This window comes from Bufo gargarizans, unplaced genomic scaffold (genome assembly GCF_014858855.1).
Source record: "Bufo gargarizans isolate SCDJY-AF-19 unplaced genomic scaffold, ASM1485885v1 original_scaffold_822_pilon, whole genome shotgun sequence".
NCBI lineage: Eukaryota > Metazoa > Chordata > Amphibia > Anura > Bufonidae > Bufo > Bufo gargarizans.
The window spans coordinates 131,870-150,537 of record NW_025334711.1 but is presented as its reverse complement, the minus strand read 5'-3'; the positions used below and the strand labels follow the sequence as shown (position 1 = coordinate 150,537).

The following is an 18,668-nucleotide window of genomic DNA, read 5'->3' as shown; positions in this document are numbered from 1 at the left end:
ATTATAACTCCTGTCCAGTGTCAGTGGTCAGAATATACATGGAAAATAATAAAGATTCCAAAATAAATCATATTACCGCACATAGTACACATCTGCTCCTATTCTATCAGGTGGTGTCACTATAGGATCACCAAGATACAGAGGAGCACATGTCATATGTCCCAGGAATACAGACTTTGTCCCGACTCATTTCTCTGAACCGTTCTCTGGGGTCAGCTCACCAGGGGGCTACATTTAACAAAAAATCAACAGATGGAACATATAAATCCATTAAACAATGCCCATATGATGTTACCACAGGGACCTCGTGGCCATAAAAAAGTTCCATTCCAAAGTTTAGAATCCAGACTCAAATAAGCGAACAACAACCAAGAAATAAATTATTGGTAATGATGTGGCTGGATGTTCCTAACTAGGGATGAGCGAACTCGAACTGTATAGTTCGGGTTCGTACCGAATTTTGGGGTGTCCGTGACACGGACCCGAACCCGGACATTTTCGTAAAAGTCCGGGTTCGGGTTCGATGTTCGTCGCTTTCTTGGCGCGTTTGTGACGCTTTCTTGTCGCTTTTTGAAAGGCTGCAAAGCAGCCAATCAACAAGCGTCATACTACTTGCCCCAAGAGGCCGTCACAGCCATGCCTACTATTGGCATGGCTGTGATTGGCCAGAGCACCATGTGACCCAGCCTCTATTTAAGCTGGAGTCACGTAGCGCCGCCCGTCACTCTGCTCTGATTAGCGTAGGGAGAGGTTGCGGCTGCGACAGTAGGGCGAGATTAGGCAGATTAACTCCTCCAAAGGACTTGATTATTGATCGATCTGCAGCTGTGGGTCATTGAGCTGCTGATACTCAATTGCTCACTGTTTTTAGGCTGCCCAGACCGTTTGTCAGTCACTTTTTTCTGGGGTGATCGGCGGCCATTTTGTGTCTTGTGCGGTGCTGCGACCAAGTGCATCCAAGCTGCGACCAAGTGCATTTAACCCTCAGTAGTGTGGTTGGTCAAGCTATGTCACCAAGTGCATTTAACCAGCAATAGTCTGTTCATTTTTTGGCCATATACTACATCAGGGGCAAGCTGCGCCCGTCACCAAGTGCATTTAACCCTCAGTAGTGTGGTTGGTCAAGCTGTCACACCAAGTGCATTTAACCAGCAATAGTCTGTTCATTTTTTGGCCATATACTACATCAGGGGCAAGCTGCGCCCGTCACCAAGTGCATTTAACCAGCAATAGTGTGGTTATTTTTTGGCCATATCCCAGTCTAATTCTGTCACTAAATCCATACCGGTCACCCAGCGCCTAAATACTAGGCCTCAAATTTATATCCCGCTACATCTGTCGTTACCGCTGTCCTGTTGTGGCTGGGAAAGTTATTTAGTGTCCGTCAAAGCACATTTCTTGTTCTGGGTTGAAATACAATTCCGAATTTAGCAATTTCATAATTTAGTGGTTTCTGCTATATCAGAGCTATTTGAAATCTATCCCTAAAAGGGTATATAATATTCAAGGTGCACATTGGGTCATTCAGAATAACTTCACACACACGCTACTGTGCATTTCCAAGTCTAATTCTGTCAGTAAACCTATACCTGTCACCCAGCGCCTAAATAATAGGCCTCAAATTTATATCCCGCTGAATTTGAATACAATACATTGGGCCAAATAATATTTTTGTTGTTGTGGTGAACGGTAACAATGAGAAAAACATCTAGTGAGGGACGCGGACGTGGACATGGTCGTGGTGGTGTTAGTGGACCCTCTGGTGCTGGGAGAGGACGTGGCCGTTCTGCCACATCCACACGTCCTAGTGTACCAACTACCTCAGGTCCCAGTAGCCGCCAGAATTTACAGCGATATTTGGTGGGGCCCAATGCCGTTCTAAGGATGGTAAGGCCTGAGCAGGTACAGGCATTAGTCAATTGGGTGGCCGACAGTGGATCCAGCACGTTCACATTATCTCCCACCCAGTCTTCTGCAGAAAGCGCACAGATGGCGCCTGAAAACCAACCCCATCAGTCTGTCACATCACCCCCATGCATACCAGGGAAACTGTCTCAGCCTCAAGTTATGCAGCAGTCTCTTATGCTGTTTGAAGACTCCGCTGGCAGGGTTTCCCAAGGGCATCCACCTAGCCCTTCCCCAGCGGTGAAAGACATAGAATGCACTGACGCACAACCACTTATGTTTCCTGATGATGAGGACATGGGAATACCACCTCAGCACGTCTCTGATGATGACGAAACACAGGTGCCAACTGCTGCGTCTTTCTGCAGTGTGCAGACTGAACAGGAGGTCAGGGATCAAGACTGGGTGGAAGACGATGCAGGGGATGATGAGGTCCTAGACCCCACATGGAATGAAGGTCGTGCCACTGACTTTCACAGTTCGGAGGAAGAGGCAGTGGTGAGACGGAGCCAACAGCGTAGCAAAAGAGGGAGCAGTGGGCAAAAGCAGAACACCCGCCGCCAAGAGACTCCGCCTGCTACTGCCCGCCGCCATCTGGGACCGAGCACCCCAAAGGCAGCTTCAAGGAGTTCCCTGGCATGGCACTTCTTCAAACAATGTGCTGACGACAAGACCCGAGTGGTTTGCACGCTGTGCCATCAGAGCCTGAAGCGAGGCATTAACGTTCTGAACCTTAGGACAACCTGCATGACCAGCCACCTGCATGCAAAGCATGGACTGCAGTGGAGTAAACACCTTAAAACCAAGGAAGTCACTCAGGCTCCCCCTGCTACCTCTTCTGCTGCTGCCGCCTCGGCCTCTTCTGCTGCTGCCGCCTCGGCCTCTTCCTCTGCCTCTGAAGGAACGTTGGCACCTGCCGCCCAGCAAACAGGGGATGTACCACCAACACCACCACCACCTCCGTCACCAAGCGTCTCAACCATGTCACACGCCAGCGTTCAGCTCTCCATCTCACAAACATTTGAGAGAAAGCGTAAATTCCCACCTAGCCACCCTCGATCCCTGGCCCTGAATGCCAGCATTTCTAAACTACTGGCCTATGAAATGCTGTCATTTAGGCTGGTGGACACAGACAGCTTCAAACAGCTCATGTCGCTTGCTGTCCCACAGTATGTTGTTCCCAGCCGCCACTACTTCTCCAAGAGAGCCGTGCCTTCCCTGCACAACCAAGTATCCGATAAAATCAAGTGTGCACTGCGCAACGCCATCTGTAGCAAGGTCCACCTAACCACAGATACGTGGACCAGTAAGCACGGCCAGGGACGCTATATCTCCCTAACTGCACACTGGGTAAATGTAGTGGCAGCTGGGCCCCAGGCGGAGAGCTGTTTGGCGCACGTCCTTCCGCCGCCAAGGATCGCAGGGCAACATTCTTTGCCTCCTGTTGCCACCTCCTCCTTCTCGGCTTCCTCCTCCTCTTCTTCCACCTCCTCATCCAGTCAGCCACACACCTTCACCACCAACTTCAGCACAGCCCGGGGTAAACGTCAGCAGGCCATTCTGAAACTCATATGTTTGGGGGACAGGCCCCACACCGCACAGGAGTTGTGGCGGGGTATAGAACAACAGACCGACGAGTGGTTGCTGCCGGTGAGCCTCAAGCCCGGCCTGGTGGTGTGTGATAATGGGCGAAATCTCGTTGCAGCTCTAGGACTAGCCGGTTTGACGCACATCCCTTGCTTGGCGCATGTGCTGAATTTGGTGGTGCAGAAGTTCATTCACAACTACCCCGACATGTCAGAGCTGCTGCATAAAGTGCGGGCCATCTGTTCGCGCTTCCGGCGTTCACATCCTGCCGCTGCTCGCCTGTCTGCGCTACAGCGTAACTTCGGCCTTCCCGCTCACCGCCTCATATGCGACGTGCCCACCAGGTGGAACTCCACCTTGCACATGCTGGACAGACTGTGCGAGCAGCAGCAGGCCATAGTGGAGTTTCAGCTGCAGCACGCACGGGTCAGTCGCACTACAGAACAGCACCACTTCACCACCAATGACTGGGCCTCCATGCGAGACCTGTGTGCCCTTTTGCGCTGTTTCGAGTACTCCACCAACATGGCCAGTGGCGATGACGCCGTTATCAGCGTTACAATACCACTTCTATGTCTCCTTGAGAAAACACTTAGGGCGATGATGGAAGAGGAGGTGGCCCAGGAGGAGGAGGAGGAGGAGGAAGAGGGGTCATTTTTAGCACTTTCAGGCCAGTCTCTTCGAAGTGACTCAGAGGGAGGTTTTTAGCAACAGCAGAGGCCAGGTACAAATGTGGCCAGCCAGGGCCCACTACTGGAGGACGAGGAGGACGAGGATGAGGAGGAGGTGGAGGAGGATGAGGATGAAGCATGGTCACAGCGGGGTGGCACCCAACGCAGCTCGGGTCCATCACTGGTGCGTGGCTGGGGGGAAAGGCAGGGCGATGACGATACGCCTCCCACAGAGGACAGCTTGTCCTTACCCCTGGGCAGCCTGGCACACATGAGCGACTACATGCTGCAGTGCCTGCGCAACGACAGCAGAGTTGCCCACATTTTAACCTGTGCGGACTACTGGGTTGCCACCCTGCTGGATCCACGCTACAAAGACAATGTGCCCACCTTACTTCCTGCACTGGAGCGTGATAGGAAGATGCGCGAGTACAAGCGCACGTTGGTAGACGCGCTACTGAGAGCATTCCCAAATGTCACAGGGGAACAAGTGGTAGCCCAAGGCCAAGGCAGAGGAGGAGCAAGAGGTCGCCAAGGCAGCTGTGTCACGGCCAGCTCCTCTGAGGGCAGGGTTAGCATGGCAGAGATGTGGAAAACTTTTGTCAACACGCCACAGCTAACTGCACCACCACCTGATACGCAACGTGTTAGCAGGAGGCAACATTTCACTAACATGGTGGAACAGTACGTGTGCACACCCCTCCACGTACTGACTGATGGTTCGGCCCCATTCAACTTCTGGGTCTCTAAATTGTCCACGTGGCCAGAGCTAGCCTTTTATGCCTTGGAGGTGCTGGCCTGCCCGGCAGCCAGCGTTTTGTCTGAACGTGTATTCAGCACGCCAGGGGGCGTCATTACAGACAAACGCAGCCGCCTGTCTACAGCCAATGTGGACAAGCTGACGTTTATAAAAATGTACCAGGCATGGATCCCACAGGACCTGTCCGTCCCTTGTCCAGATTAAACATTAACTACCTCCCCTTAACCATATATTATTGGACTCCAGGGCACTTCCTCATTCAATCCTATTTTTATTTTCATTTTACCATTATATTGCGAGGCTACCCAAAGTTGAATGAACCTCTCCTCTGTCTGGGTGCCGGGGCCTAAATATATGCCAATGGACTGTTCCAATGTTGGGTGACGTGAAGCCTGATTCTCTGCTGACATGAAGCCAGATCCTCTGTTACGGGACCTCTCTCCTCTGCCTGGGTGCCGGGGCCTAAATATATGCCAATGGACTGTTGCAGTGGTGGCTGACGTGAAGCCTGATTCTCTGCTATGACATGCAGACTGATTCTCTGCTGACATGAAGCCAGATTCTCTGTTACGGGACCTCTCTCCTCTGCCTGGGTGCTGGGCCTAAATATATGCCAATGGACTGTTGCAGTGGTGGCTGAAGTGAAGCCTCATTCTCTGCTATGACATGCAGACTGATTCTCTGCTGACATGAAGCCAGATTCTCTGTTACGGGACCTCTCTCCTCTGCCGGGGTGCCGGGGCCTAAATATCTGAGAATGGACTGTTCCAGTGGTGGGTGACGGGAAGCCAGATTCTCTGCTATGGAACCTCTCTCCAATTGATTTTGGTTAATTTTTATTTATTTAATTTTTATTTTAATTCATTTCCCTATCCACATTTGTTTGCAGGGGATTTACCTACATGTTGCTGCCTTTTGCAGCCCTCTAGCGCTTTCCTGGGCTGTTTTACAGCCGTTTTAGTGCCGTAAAGTTCGGGTCCCCATTGACTTCAATGGGGTTCGGGTTCGGGACGAAGTTCGGATCGGGTTCGGATCCCGAACCCGAACATTTCCGGGAAGTTCGGCCGAACTTCTCGAACCCGAACATCCAGGTGTTCGCTCAACTCTATTCCTAACCGAAAATCACATGACTGGAAATTGGCGGTGGAACGCAAAACAAGGAAGTAAATTGCAGATATCATTCATAATCATACACAGAAGAGGGCAGAAAAAACACTGGACATGTAAATACTGATACCGGAGACTGGCCACCGATCCATGCTAATGTAGGAAAGGGTCAAATTATTTGGAATTAAAGGGAATCTGTCATCAACGTTATGGTGCCCATACTAACGGCAGAATAAAGTACAGACAGGTGAGTGGATTTCAGCGGTCTGTCATTAAGTTAAAAGTAAGTGGTTGTCAAGAACCAACATCACAATGATGGCAGACTGGGCCTGGAGAAGAGTCCCGGCCTCCTGAGAGGAGTCCTGGCTACTCATGATCTCCTGCTGATGACTGACCGGCTTCTACCTAGTTTTCTCCCTTTCTGTCTAGGAGAGAACTGCCAATCATCAGCAGATGGCGGGAGAGCAGGAGATTATAATAACCAGGACTCTTCTCAGGTAGGTGGGACTCTTTTCCAGTATCGGGCTGCAATGATTATAATGCTGGTTCTCGGCAACCACTGACTTTTAGCTGATGAGGGACCCAGCGCTGACATCAGCATTTCTGTTACTACACATCTGATAAAACATCTATATAATCATTAAGACCAAATGTGTGATGGTGTTCAACGTACTGTCACTGCCTGCCCTGTGAGAGATCTGAGAAGATCGGATAGACTTGCAGCACGTGAGTCTATCTGACAGGTCTTTCTGTGTTTCCTTTCTGTTTGTTGTTGTGGGCAGGATCCCACCTCTCCACAGGTTCTGCTTGTTAGCTGTTAAGAGGCTCTATTTAAGTCCACCTCTTACTGCTGACTTTGCGGTTGATATTTTCCTTCCTGAGTTCTATACAGTTTTTTTGTGGATCCTCTACGTTCCGCTTGTCTCAAGCTAAGTCCTCCTGTTTTCTGCTTTGTGCGTGTGTTGCTTCTTGGTCTCAGGGAGACGCTGGTCCCTTCATGGTGAAAGGTACCAGCTGTCTTATTCCGCGCTCCCTAAGTTAGGGTTTTCTATAGTTTCAGCAGGGCTTAGGTTCCAGCGTATGAGTTTGTTCACCATCTGGACTTGCTCCTACTGTCAGCAGTCAGGGAGAGGCTCAGGGATTGTTAGTAGGTTACCATTACCTCCTCACTAGCTTTGGGGCCTAGTCTGTTTACCTGTTGCTGTTTGTTTACTTGGTGTTCCTCTTATCCCCACTTGCCGTGACACCTACATGTCCACCTGGCTTCTTTTTGTTTCAAGATAATGTTGAGATCTCCTCCTCTTCTGCCTGTCCGTAGTGTATCTATCACGCAGAAGGCCAGGACTCTACCCGCTAGAAATAAATTGACAAGCTTTACAGTGGCCTCAACAAAAGGCACCAAGTTGTCTATTGGTCAGCCACATGTCTTTTTTTTATACATGTCACAATGGATGTGAACCAAGGTATCCCTCAGGTTGTGGCCACGTCTATATGTAATTGCTGGAAAATCTGGAACAAATCCTGAAATATCTGGATCCGTATTCAGAAGTTACCAATATTTACCAAGTCTATTCCTCACTTCTTGTGCTGAAGAATCATAAGTACCGATAATACGTATAGCTGTGTCCTCTTGTTTTCTGTTTTTGGGGGTTAGTAGGGTAGTTCTGTCACAACTCCGTACGAACCCCCAAGCGTGATTAAGTAATTTTTTTAGGGTAGCCCATTTCACAAAATCTCTGATATAGAGCAATACCCTCATCTCTTGTACAGTTTCTCCGTATTCTGAGGAATTGTCCCTTAGGAATCCCTTTCTTTAGAGGGATGGGATGAAAACTCCCTCATTGTAGAAAACTATTAGTAGCGGTCTATTTGTGATGTAAGGATGTGTGTATCGTGTTATCTCTTTTCCATAGCCGAATATCTAGAGAAGCAATAGAGTCTTTCTGTATCTCATGAGTAAAAAACAGACCAATCTTATTCAGATTAAGTGTTCAACAAATAGCTGGACGTCTGATCTGACCGCAATATCAGAATATCATCAATATATCTTACCCACAACATTATGTGTGAGATCCAGTTGGCATATTGGTCAAAAAAAAATATTGTGTCCTCCCAACAACCCAGGAGCACATTGCATACGTCGGGGTGCAGGGAACCCCCATCGCGGTGCCCCCGAGCTCGTGGTAGGATTTAGAATCGAATACAAATGGAGAAGAATACTGTCATGGCCATTTTGCATCTATAAAGTACTTAGTAGCCTTCATCCCATTGAATGTGGGACATATGACATGTGCTCCTCTGTATCTTGGTGATCCCATAGTGACACCACCTGATACAATAGGAGCAGATGTGTACTATGTGCGGTAATATGATTTATTTTGGTATTTTTAATATTTTCCATGTATATTCTGACCACTGACACTGGACAGGAGTTATAATGGGTCTTTTCTTGGGTGGCGGTATCTATCCCTTGTCGTCAAGGACATATAGGGTTGATTAGGAGGTTCCTGACACGGGATCGCACCTGTCGGGGCGGCCATTCCGTTTTGATAGGCAGGGCTACCAGTTTGAAGGGCGAGTGTAAGGGTGAGGTTTTTTCTTCCCTCCTTAGTCCACCCAGCCTAATTGACAAATTTCTTTGTATGACTCAATTTTGGGCTAATTTGGACTAATATCAGTAAAGGTTACGTTTTACACTCCTGAAGGTGCTGTGTGATATTAATGAAAACTTACGTTGCAACAACAGTCAGTTGGAAGCTGCCGCGCTTTAGAACAGAGTATTGTTCACTGAGGGGAAGATCATCAATGCTGTCCGCGTCCATGCAGTACGGGGCCCCTGGAGCGTACATCTTCCACCTGCAAAACAATTGCCATAATTAATGTGGTGCCTCCTGATCAATACCCCGTGGTCATCAAACTGTTGGAGGTGGAGCGGTCACTCACTTGTAAAGTTCTCTATTCTTCTCCAGCTCTCGTCTCCTGTCCTCTATGCAGACATTTCCAGAGTTCATGCATAATATACTGCCTGTAAGAAGAACAGGTCGCACCGACTGTAAGTGAGGCCAACCCTGCGAGCAGATATCACTGCACATTACACTGACTGTATGGAGGTCTCTACTGTAAGAGCGCTCACACTGCGGAGGTCTCTACTGTAAGAGCACTCACACTGTGGAGGTCTCTACTGTACGAGCGGTCACTCTGCGGAGGTCTCTACTGTACGAGCGCTCACACTGCGGAGGTCTCTACTGTAAGAGCGGTCACACTGTGGAGGTCTGTACTGTAAGAGCGCTCACACTGCGGAGGTCTGTACTGTAAGAGCGGTCACTCTGCGGAGGTCTCTACTGTAAGAGCACTCACACTGTGGAGGTCTCTACTGTACGAGCGGTCACTCTGCGGAGGTCTCTACTGTACGAGCGCTCACACTGCGGAGGTCTCTACTGTAAGAGCGCTCACACTGCGGAGGTCTGTACCGTAAGAGCGCTCACACTGAGGAGGTCTGTACTGTAAGAGCGCTCACACTGCGGAGGTCTCTACTGTAAGAGCGCTAACACTGCGGAGGTCTCTACTGTAAGAGCGCTAACACTGCGGAGGTCTCTACTGTAAGAGCGCTAACAACTGCGGAGGTCTCTACTGTACGAGCGCTAACACTGCAGAGGTCTCTACTGTACGAGCGCTAACACTGCGGAGGTCTCTACTGTAAGAGCGGTCACACTGCGGAGGTCTCTACTGTAAGAGCGGTCACACTGCGGAGGTCTCTACTGTAGAGTGCTCACACTGCGGAGGTCTGTACTGTAAGAGCGCTCACACTGCAGAGGTCTCTACTGTAAGAGCGCTCACACTGCGGAGGTCTCTACTGTAAGAGCGGTCACACTGCGGAGGTCTGTACTGTAAGAGCGGTCACACTGCGGAGGTCTGTACTGTTAGAGCGGTCACACTGCGGAGGTCTGTACTGTAAGAGCGCTCACACTGCGGAGGTCTCTACTGTAAGAGCGCTCACACTGCGGAGATCTCTGCTGTAAGAGCGGTCACACTGCGGAGGTCTGTACTGTAAGAGCGCTCACACTGCGGAGGTCTGTACTGTAAGAGCGGTCACACTGCGGAGGTCTGTACTGTAAGAGCGCTCACACTGCGGAGGTCTGTACTGTAGAGCGCTCACACTGCGGAGGTCTGTACTGTAAGAGCGCTCACACTGCGGAGGTCTGTACTGTAAGAGCGGTCACACTGCGGAGGTCTGTACTGTAAGAGCGCTCACACTGCGGAGGTCTGTACTGTAGAGCGGTCACACTGCGGAGGTCTGTACTGTAAGAGCGGTCACACTGCGGAGGTCTGATACTGTAAGAGCGGTCACACTGCGGAGGTCTGTACTGTAAGAGCGGTCACACTGCGGAGGTCTGTACTGTAAGAGCGGTCACACTGCGGAGGTCTGTACTGTAAGAGCGGTCCACACTGCGGAGGTCTGTACTGTAAGAGCGGTCACACTGCGGAGGTCTGTACTGTAAGAGCGGTCACACTGCGGAGGTCTGTACTGTAAGAGCGGTCACACTGCGGAGGTCTGTACTGTAAGAGCGGTCACACTGCGGAGGTCTGTACTGTAAGAGCGGTCACACTGCGGATGTCTCTACTGTAAGAGCGGTCACATGCGGAGGTCTGTACTGTAAGAGCGGTCACACTGCGGAGGTCTGTACTGTAAGAGCGGTCACACTGCGGAGGTCTGTACTGTAAGAGCGGCTCACACTGCGGAGGTCTCTACTGTAAGAGCGGCTCACACTGCGGAGGTCCTGTACTGTAAGAGCGGTCACACTGCGGAGGTCTGTCTGTAAGAGCGGTCACACTGCGGAGGTCTGTACTGTAAGAGCGGTCACACTGCGGAGGTCTGTACTGTAAGAGCGGCTCACACTGCGGAGGTCTGTACTGTAAGAGCGTCACACTGCGGAGGTCTGTACTGTAAGAGCGGTCACACTGCGGAGGTCTGTACTGTAGAGCGGTCACACTGCGGAGGTCTGTTACGTAAGAGCGGCTCACACTGCGGAGGTCTGTACTGTAGAGCTGTCACACTGCGGAGGTCTGTACGTGTAAGAGCGGTCACACTGCGGAGGTCTGTACTGTAAGAGCGGTCACACTGCGGAGGTCTGTACTGTAAGAGCGCTCACACTGCGGAGGTCTGTACTGTAAGAGCGGTCACACTGCGGAGGTCTGTACTGTAAGAGCGGTCACATGCGGAGGTCTGTACTGTAAGAGCGGTCACACTGCGGAGGTCTGTACTGTAAGAGCGGTCACACTGCGGAGGTCTGTACTGTAAGAGCGGTCACACTGCGGAGGTCTGTACTGTAAGAGCGGTCACACTGCGGAGGTCTGTACTGTAAGAGCGGTCACACTGCGGAGGTCTCTACTGTAAGAGCGCTCACACTGCGGAGGTCTGTACCTGTAAGAGCGGTCACACTGCGGAGGGTCTGTACTGTAAGAGCGGTCACACTGCGGAGGTCTGTACTGTAAGAGCGGTCACACTGCAGGAGGTCTGTACTGTAAGAGCGGTCACACTGCGGAGGTCTGTACTGTAAGAGCGGTCACACTGCGGAGGTCTGTACTGTAAGAGCGGTCACACTGCGGAGGTCTGTACTGTAAGAGCGGTCACACTGCGGAGGTCTGTACTGTAAGAGCGGCTCACACTGCGGAGGTCTGTACTGTAAGAGGCGTCACACTGCGGAGGTCTGTACTGTAAGAGCGGTCACACTGCGGAGGTCTGTACTGTAAGAGCGGTCCACACTGCGGAGGTCTGTACGTAAGAGCGTCACACTGCGGAGGTCTGTACTGTAAGAGCGGTCACACTGCGAGGTCTGTACTGTAAGAGCGGTCACACTGCAGAGGTCTGTACTGTAAGAGCGGTCACACTGCGGAAGGTCTGTACTGTAAGAGCGGTCACACCTGCGGAGGTCTGTACTGTAAGAGCGGTCACACTGCGGAGGTCTGTACTGTAAGAGCGGGTCACACTGCGGAGGTCTGTACTGTAAGAGCGGTCACACTGCGGAGTCTGTACTGTAGAGCGGTCACACTGCGGAGGTCTGTACTGTAAGAGCGGTCACACTGCGGAGGTCTGTACTGTAAGAGCGGTCACACTGCGGAGGTCTGTACTGTAAGAGCGGTCACACTGCGGAGGTCTGTACTGTAAGAGCGGTCACACTGCGGAGGTCTGTACTGTAAGAGCGGTCACACTGCGGAGGTCTGTACTGTAAGAGCGGTCACACTGCGGAGGTCTGTACTGTAAGAGCGGTCACACTGCGGAGGTCTGTACTGTAAGAGCGGTCACACTGCGGAGGTCTGTACTGTAAGAGCGGTCACACTGCGGAGGTCTGTACTGTAAGAGCGGTCACACTGCGGAGGTCTGTACTGTAAGAGCGGTCACACTGCGGAGGTCTGTACTGTAAGAGCGGTCACACTGCGGAGTCTGTACTGTAAGAGCGGTCACACTGCGGAGGTCTGTACTGTAAGAGCGGTCACACTGCGGAGGTCTCTACTGTAAGAGCGGGTCACACTGCGGAGGTCTGTACTGTAAGAGCGGTCACACTGCGGAGGTCTGTACTGTAAGAGCGGTCACACTGCGGAGGTCTGTACTGTAAGAGCGGTCACACTGCGGAGGTCTGTACTGTAAGAGCGGTCACACTGCGGAGGTCTGTACTGTAAGAGCGGTCACACTGCGGAGGTCTGTACTGTAAGAGCGGTCACACTGCGGAGGTCTGTACTGTAAGAGCGGTCACACTGCGGAGGTCTGTACTGTAAGAGCGGTCACACTGCGGAGGTCTGTACTGTAAGAGCGGTCACACTGCGGAGGTCTGTACTGTAAGAGCGGTCACACTGCGGAGGTCTGTACTGTAAGAGCGGTCACACTGCGGAGGTCTGTACTGTAAGAGCGGTCACACTGCGGAGGTCTGTACTGTAAGAGCGGTCACACTGCGGAGGTCTGTACTGTAAGATCGGTCACACTGCGGAGGTCTGTGCTCTAAGAGCGGTCACACTGCGGAGGTCTGTACTGTAAGAGCGGTCACACTGCGGAGGTCTGTACTGTAAGAGCGGTCACACTGCGGAGGTCTGTACTGTAAGAGCGGTCACACTGCGGAGGTCTGTACTGTAAGAGCGGTCACACTGCGGAGGTCTGTACTGTAAGAGCGGTCACACTGCGGAGGTCTGTACTGTAAGAGCGGTCACACTGCGGAGGTCTGTACTGTAAGAGCGGTCACACTGCGGAGGTCTGTACTGTAAGAGCGGTCACACTGCGGAGGTCTGTACTGTAAGAGCGGTCACACTGCGGAGGTCTGTACTGTAAGAGCGGTCACACTGCGGAGGTCTGTACTGTAAGAGCGGTCACACTGCGGAGGTCTGTACTGTAAGAGCGGTCACACTGCGGAGGTCTGTACTGTAAGAGCGGTCACACTGAGGAGGTCTGTACTGTAAGAGCGGTCACACTGCGGAGGTCTGTACTGTAAGAGCGGTCACACTGCGGAGGTCTGTACTGTAAGAGCGGTCACACTGCGGAGGTCTGTACTGTAAGAGCGGTCACACTGCGGAGGTCTGTACTGTAAGAGCGGTCACACTGCGGAGGTCTGTACTGTAAGAGCGGTCACACTGCGGAGGTCTGTACTGTAAGAGCGTCACACTGCGGAGGTCTGTACTGTAAGAGCGGTCACACTGCGGAGGTCTGTACTGTAAGAGCGGTCACACTGCGGAGGTCTGTACTGTAAGAGCGGTCACACTGCGGAGGTCTGTACTGTAAGAGCGGTCACACTGCGGAGGTCTGTACTGTAAGAGCGGTCACACTGCGGAGGTCTCTACTGTAAGAGCGGTCACACTGCGGAGGTCTGTACTGTAGAGCGGTCACACTGCGGAGGTCTGTACTGTAAGAGCGGTCACACTGCGGAGGTCTGTACTGTAAGAGCGGGTCACACTGCGGAGGTCTGCTACTGTAAGAGCGGTCACACTGCGGAGGTCTGTACTGTAAGAGCGGGTCACACTGCGGAGGTCTGTACTGTAAGAGCGGTCACACTGCGGAGGTCTGTACTGTAAGAGCGGTCACACTGCGGAGGTCTGTACTGTAAGAGCGGTCACACTGCGGAGGTCTGTACTGTAAGAGCGGTCACACTGCGGAGGTCTGTACTGTAAGAGCGGTCACACTGCGGAGGTCTGTACTGTAAGAGAGTCACACTGCGGAGGTCTGTACTGTAAGAGCGGTCACACTGCGGAGGTCTGTACTGTAAGAGCGGTCACACTGCGGAGGTCTGTAACTGTAAGAGCGGGTCACACTGCGGAGGTCTGTACTGTAAGAGCGGTCACACTGCGGAGGTCTGCTACTGTAAGAGCGGTCACACTGCGGAGGTCTGTACTGTAAGAGCGGTCACACTGCGGAGGTCTGTACTGTAAGAGCGGGTCACACTGCGGAGGTCTGTACTGTAAGAGCGGTCACACTGCGGAGGTCTGTACTGTAAGAGCGGGTCACACTGCGGAGGTCTGTACTGTAGAGCGGTCACACTGCGGAGGTCTGTACTGTAAGAGCGGGTCACACTGCGGAGGTCTGCTACTGTAAGAGCGGTCACACTGCGGAGGTCTGTACTGTAAGAGCGGTCACACTGCGAGAGGTCTGTACTGTAAGAGCGGCTCACACTGCGGAGGTCTGTACTGTAAGAGCGGTCACACTCGGAGGTCTATGTAGAGCGGTCACACTGCGGAGGGTCTGCTACTGTAAGGCGCTCACACTGCGGAGGTCTGTACTGTAAGAGCGGTCACACTGCGGAGGTCTGTACTGTAAGAGCCGGTCACACTGCGGAGGTCTGTACTGTAAGAGCGGTCACACTGCGGAGGTTCTGTACTGTAAGAGCGGTCACACTGCGGAGGTCTCTACTGTAGAGCGGGTTCCACATGCGGAGTCTACTGTAAGAGCGGTCACACTGCGGAGGTCTGTACTGTAAGAGCGCTCACACTGCGGAGGTCTGTACTGTAAGAGCGGTCACACTGCGGAAGGTCTGTACTGTAAGAGCGGTCACACTGCGGAGGTCTGTACTGTAAGAGCGGTCACACTGCAGAGGTCTCTACTGTAAGAGCGGTCACACTGCGGAGGTCTGTACTGTAAGAGCGCTCACACTGCGGAGGTCTGTACTGTAAGAGCGCTCACACTGCGGAGGTCTGTACTGTAAGAGCGGTCACACTGCGGAGGTCTGTACTGTAAGAGCGGTCACACTGCGGAGGTCTCTACTGTAAGAGCGCTCACACTGCGGAGGTCTGTACTGTAAGAGCGGTCACACTGCGGAGGTCTCTACTGTAAGAGCGCTCACACTGCGGAGGTCTGTACTGTAAGAGCGGTCACACTGCGGATGGTCTCTACTGTAAGAGCGCTCACACTGCGGAGGTCTGTACTGTAAGAGCGGTCACACTGCGGAGGGTCTGTACTGTAAGAGCGGTCACACTGCGGAGGTCTGTACTGTAAGAGCGGTCACACTGCGGAGGTCTGTACTGTACGAGCGCTCACACTGCGGAGGTCTGTACTGTAAGCGTGGCTACACTGGGTGATGACCGGTGACATCCTCCTTACTTTGGCCTATGAGATGTTCTCGAGGTGGAGCAGCACATTACAGAGATCTCCATATGCTGGATCTTGTACCTGCTCAGGATCACTCACATTCTCCTCGAGGGATCAGCACACTGGTCTGTCCGGGGATCCACTGGTAGAAGGGGAATTGGTAAAGTGTCCCATCCGGGGCGGTGACATTGACATTCTGGCCGTACCAGGCATCCTGGATTTGGAACAGATATCTCTCTTTGTAGAGTCGCACAGACTGCAGCTCCCCGAGATCCTGCTCAGTGGTCACCTCAAAAACAGACACCTGAGGCAGAAAGAACATGGACCCCAGATTAGAGCCGACACCCCAAAATCCACCAGCCGTAGAGCAGGGACACATCTGTGTATAGAGTGAGAACATAGTCTACGCCGCCGTGAGGGGTGATATCGCCTCGCCCACTCCAAACACATGTGCACTCGAGAAGGAACCCTCACAGTCTGAGGATCGCAGCTCAGTGTTAGCGAGGACTTGTGCAGAGAAGGATTTAGGTGTCCTGATCAGACAGCTTCAAAACGAGTGCACAGTGTGGAGAAGCAGCAGGTAAAGCCAGTAGGATGCCTGGCTGTATATCTAAAGTTATAACCATTAGGAAGAAGACGAATACTGAGACCAGTAAGCTCTGCCAGCCCTGTGTCTCTGTGGCATCATATTTCCCTATAGGTTGTTCGCGCATCACTGCCGGGCCTGGGCATGCGCAGTGTTCTGCCCACTGTGGTCAGAGGCAGAGGGACAGGGATATGAAGTGCGCATGCACCAGTTACTGGCGTGAAATTGGCGCATGCGCACTGCATATCTCTGTGCCTCTGACCACATTGGGCAGAACAGTGCGCATGCCCGGGCCCGGCAGTGATGCGCCAACAGCCTATAGAGAAATATGATGCCACAGAGACACAGGGTGGGCAGCGCTTACTGAGGGGCGGAGTTAGGCGCCAGTGAGGCCGGGAACTTGGGCAATTTCAGAAAACTCTCCGCCCCTGGGCACCTGCCCCGGCTCATTAGCAAATGATAAAAACGACTTTTTGGGGGATTTGAAGCATCTGAAGAACTAAACACGGGTAACATCTGTGTCATGTCTTTGTGCCCCACTGAACAATGTCACCTGTTTGAAACCGGTCAGGTAGGTGACAGACTCCCTTTAACTATGTTAAAGGGATAAATAAGGTCCAGGAGGATTAGATTCGTACCAAAGTCGAGTTTCCTCGCACGTGTTTGTCACGGGTAATGGGGAGGCGAAAACACCAAATACACACAACAATCTAGGCCTCTAAAGCTAAGGAAGAGGGATGGGGACCTCCTAGAATTCCCTAGGCCTCTCCCTAACTCCTGCCAGTATGAGCAGATCCTGAAGGTGGAAATACTCATAGGCCGGATACCTAAAGCCCTGAAAAAACTGACGAGCCCTAGAATAGGGGGCAGGAGACGAGTCTGCTGTTTCCTCCCCAGATGAAGGAACCCACGTCTCCCCGAGGCCTAGAAATAACTCACACCAGAGAATAACAAACAGTGAAGGCAATAAGTACTTAGCTTAAAGGAGTATGGAGAAGCAGGAGATCCAATGCAACCAAGCTCGAGCAACTCCAAGCAGAAGCTATCAACCGCATGGTAAGCAGTGTGAGGCGGACCTAAATAGAGTCTCATCACTGATAACGAGCGGCACCTGAGGAGAGGCGAGATCCTGCCAAACAACAACATACATAGAGGAAAAGAGAGAGATCTGTCAGGTAGCCTCACGTGCAGCAAGTCTATCCGATCTTCTCACCTCTCTCACAGAAGGTAGAATGAGGAACTAAGAACTATGGGAACGAGCGATCACCCACAATGCCATGTATGCAGCCAATCAGCAGCCCCTGTGATGTCACAGCCCTATAAATAGTCTCAGCCATTTTGGATTTAGCCATTTTCCAGTGAACTTAATGCAGGGAGAGACGTGACAGGCGCTAGGGACAGTGTTAGGCAAGACTTTATTCAGCAAAAAAAAAAAATGATTGAGCAGTTCAGGGAAAGAGCATTCATAGTATAGGGAAAGGATAGGGAAGCATTATCCACACTATAGGGAGAGAGCAGGGACAGTTTAGAGATAGTGTAGGGAATAATAGGGAGTCTTTATCCACACTATAGGGAGAGAGCAGGGACAGCTTAGAGATAGTGTAGGGAATAATAGGGAGTCTTTATCCACACTATAGGGAGAGAGCAGGGACAGCTTAGAGATAGTGTAGGGAATAATAGGGAGTCTTTATCCACACTATAGGGAGAGAGCAGGGACAGCTTAGAGATAATGTAGGGAATAATAGGGAGTCTTTATCCACACTATAGGGAGAGAGCAGGGACAGTTTAGAGATAGTGTAGGGAATAATAGGGAGGCTTTATCCACACTATAGGGAGAGAGCAGGGACAGCTTAGAGATAATGTAGGGAATAATAGGGAGTCTTTATCCACACTATAGGGAGAGAGCAGGGACAGTTTAGAGATAGTGTAGGGAATAATAGGGAGTCTTTATCCACACTATAGGGAGAGAGCAGGGACAGCTTAGAGATAGGGTAGGGAAAGGATAGGGAGGCATTATCCACACTGTAGGGAGAGAGCAGGGACAGTTTAGAGATAGTGTAGGGATATAATAGGGAGGCTTTATCCACACTATAGGGAGAGAGCAGGGACAGCTTAGAGATAATGTAGAGATATAATAGGGAGTCTTTATTCACACTATAGGGAGAGTGCAGGGACAGCTTAGAGATAGGATAGGGAAAGGATAGGGAGGCATTATCCACACTGTGGGGAGAGAGCAGGGACAGCTTAGAGATAATGTAGGGATATAAAAGGGGGGCATTATACACACTGTAGGGAGAGAGCAGGGACAGTTTAAAGATAGTGTAGGGATATAATAGGGAGGCTTTATCCACACTATTCGGAGAGAGCAGGGGACTTGGACTGCATCCTGCCATCCTACATGGAAGATCCCTGGACTACTGGGCAGCCATACTGGATTTGTGGCCGCAACTGATCGAGTTTACCCTGGACAAGCTTTTCTGCCCGGCCAGT

The 18,668-nt window shown here is 51.5% G+C and overlaps 1 protein-coding gene across 1 annotated transcript in view; it reads right to left on the bottom strand.

Annotated features, from left to right (window-relative positions):
- LOC122924120 (hydroperoxide isomerase ALOXE3-like) overlaps window positions 1–18,668 on the bottom strand; it is a 64,165-nt gene that overhangs the window by 31,333 nt on the left and 14,164 nt on the right. The window contains exons 2-4 of the mRNA XM_044275049.1: window positions 15,692–15,896; window positions 8,974–9,055; window positions 8,764–8,886 (exon numbers count right to left, since the gene is read on the bottom strand). Of these exons, the coding sequence (XP_044130984.1) occupies window positions 8,764–8,886; window positions 8,974–9,055; window positions 15,692–15,896 (410 nt within the window). The remainder of the gene's footprint in view (window positions 1–8,763; window positions 8,887–8,973; window positions 9,056–15,691; window positions 15,897–18,668) is intronic.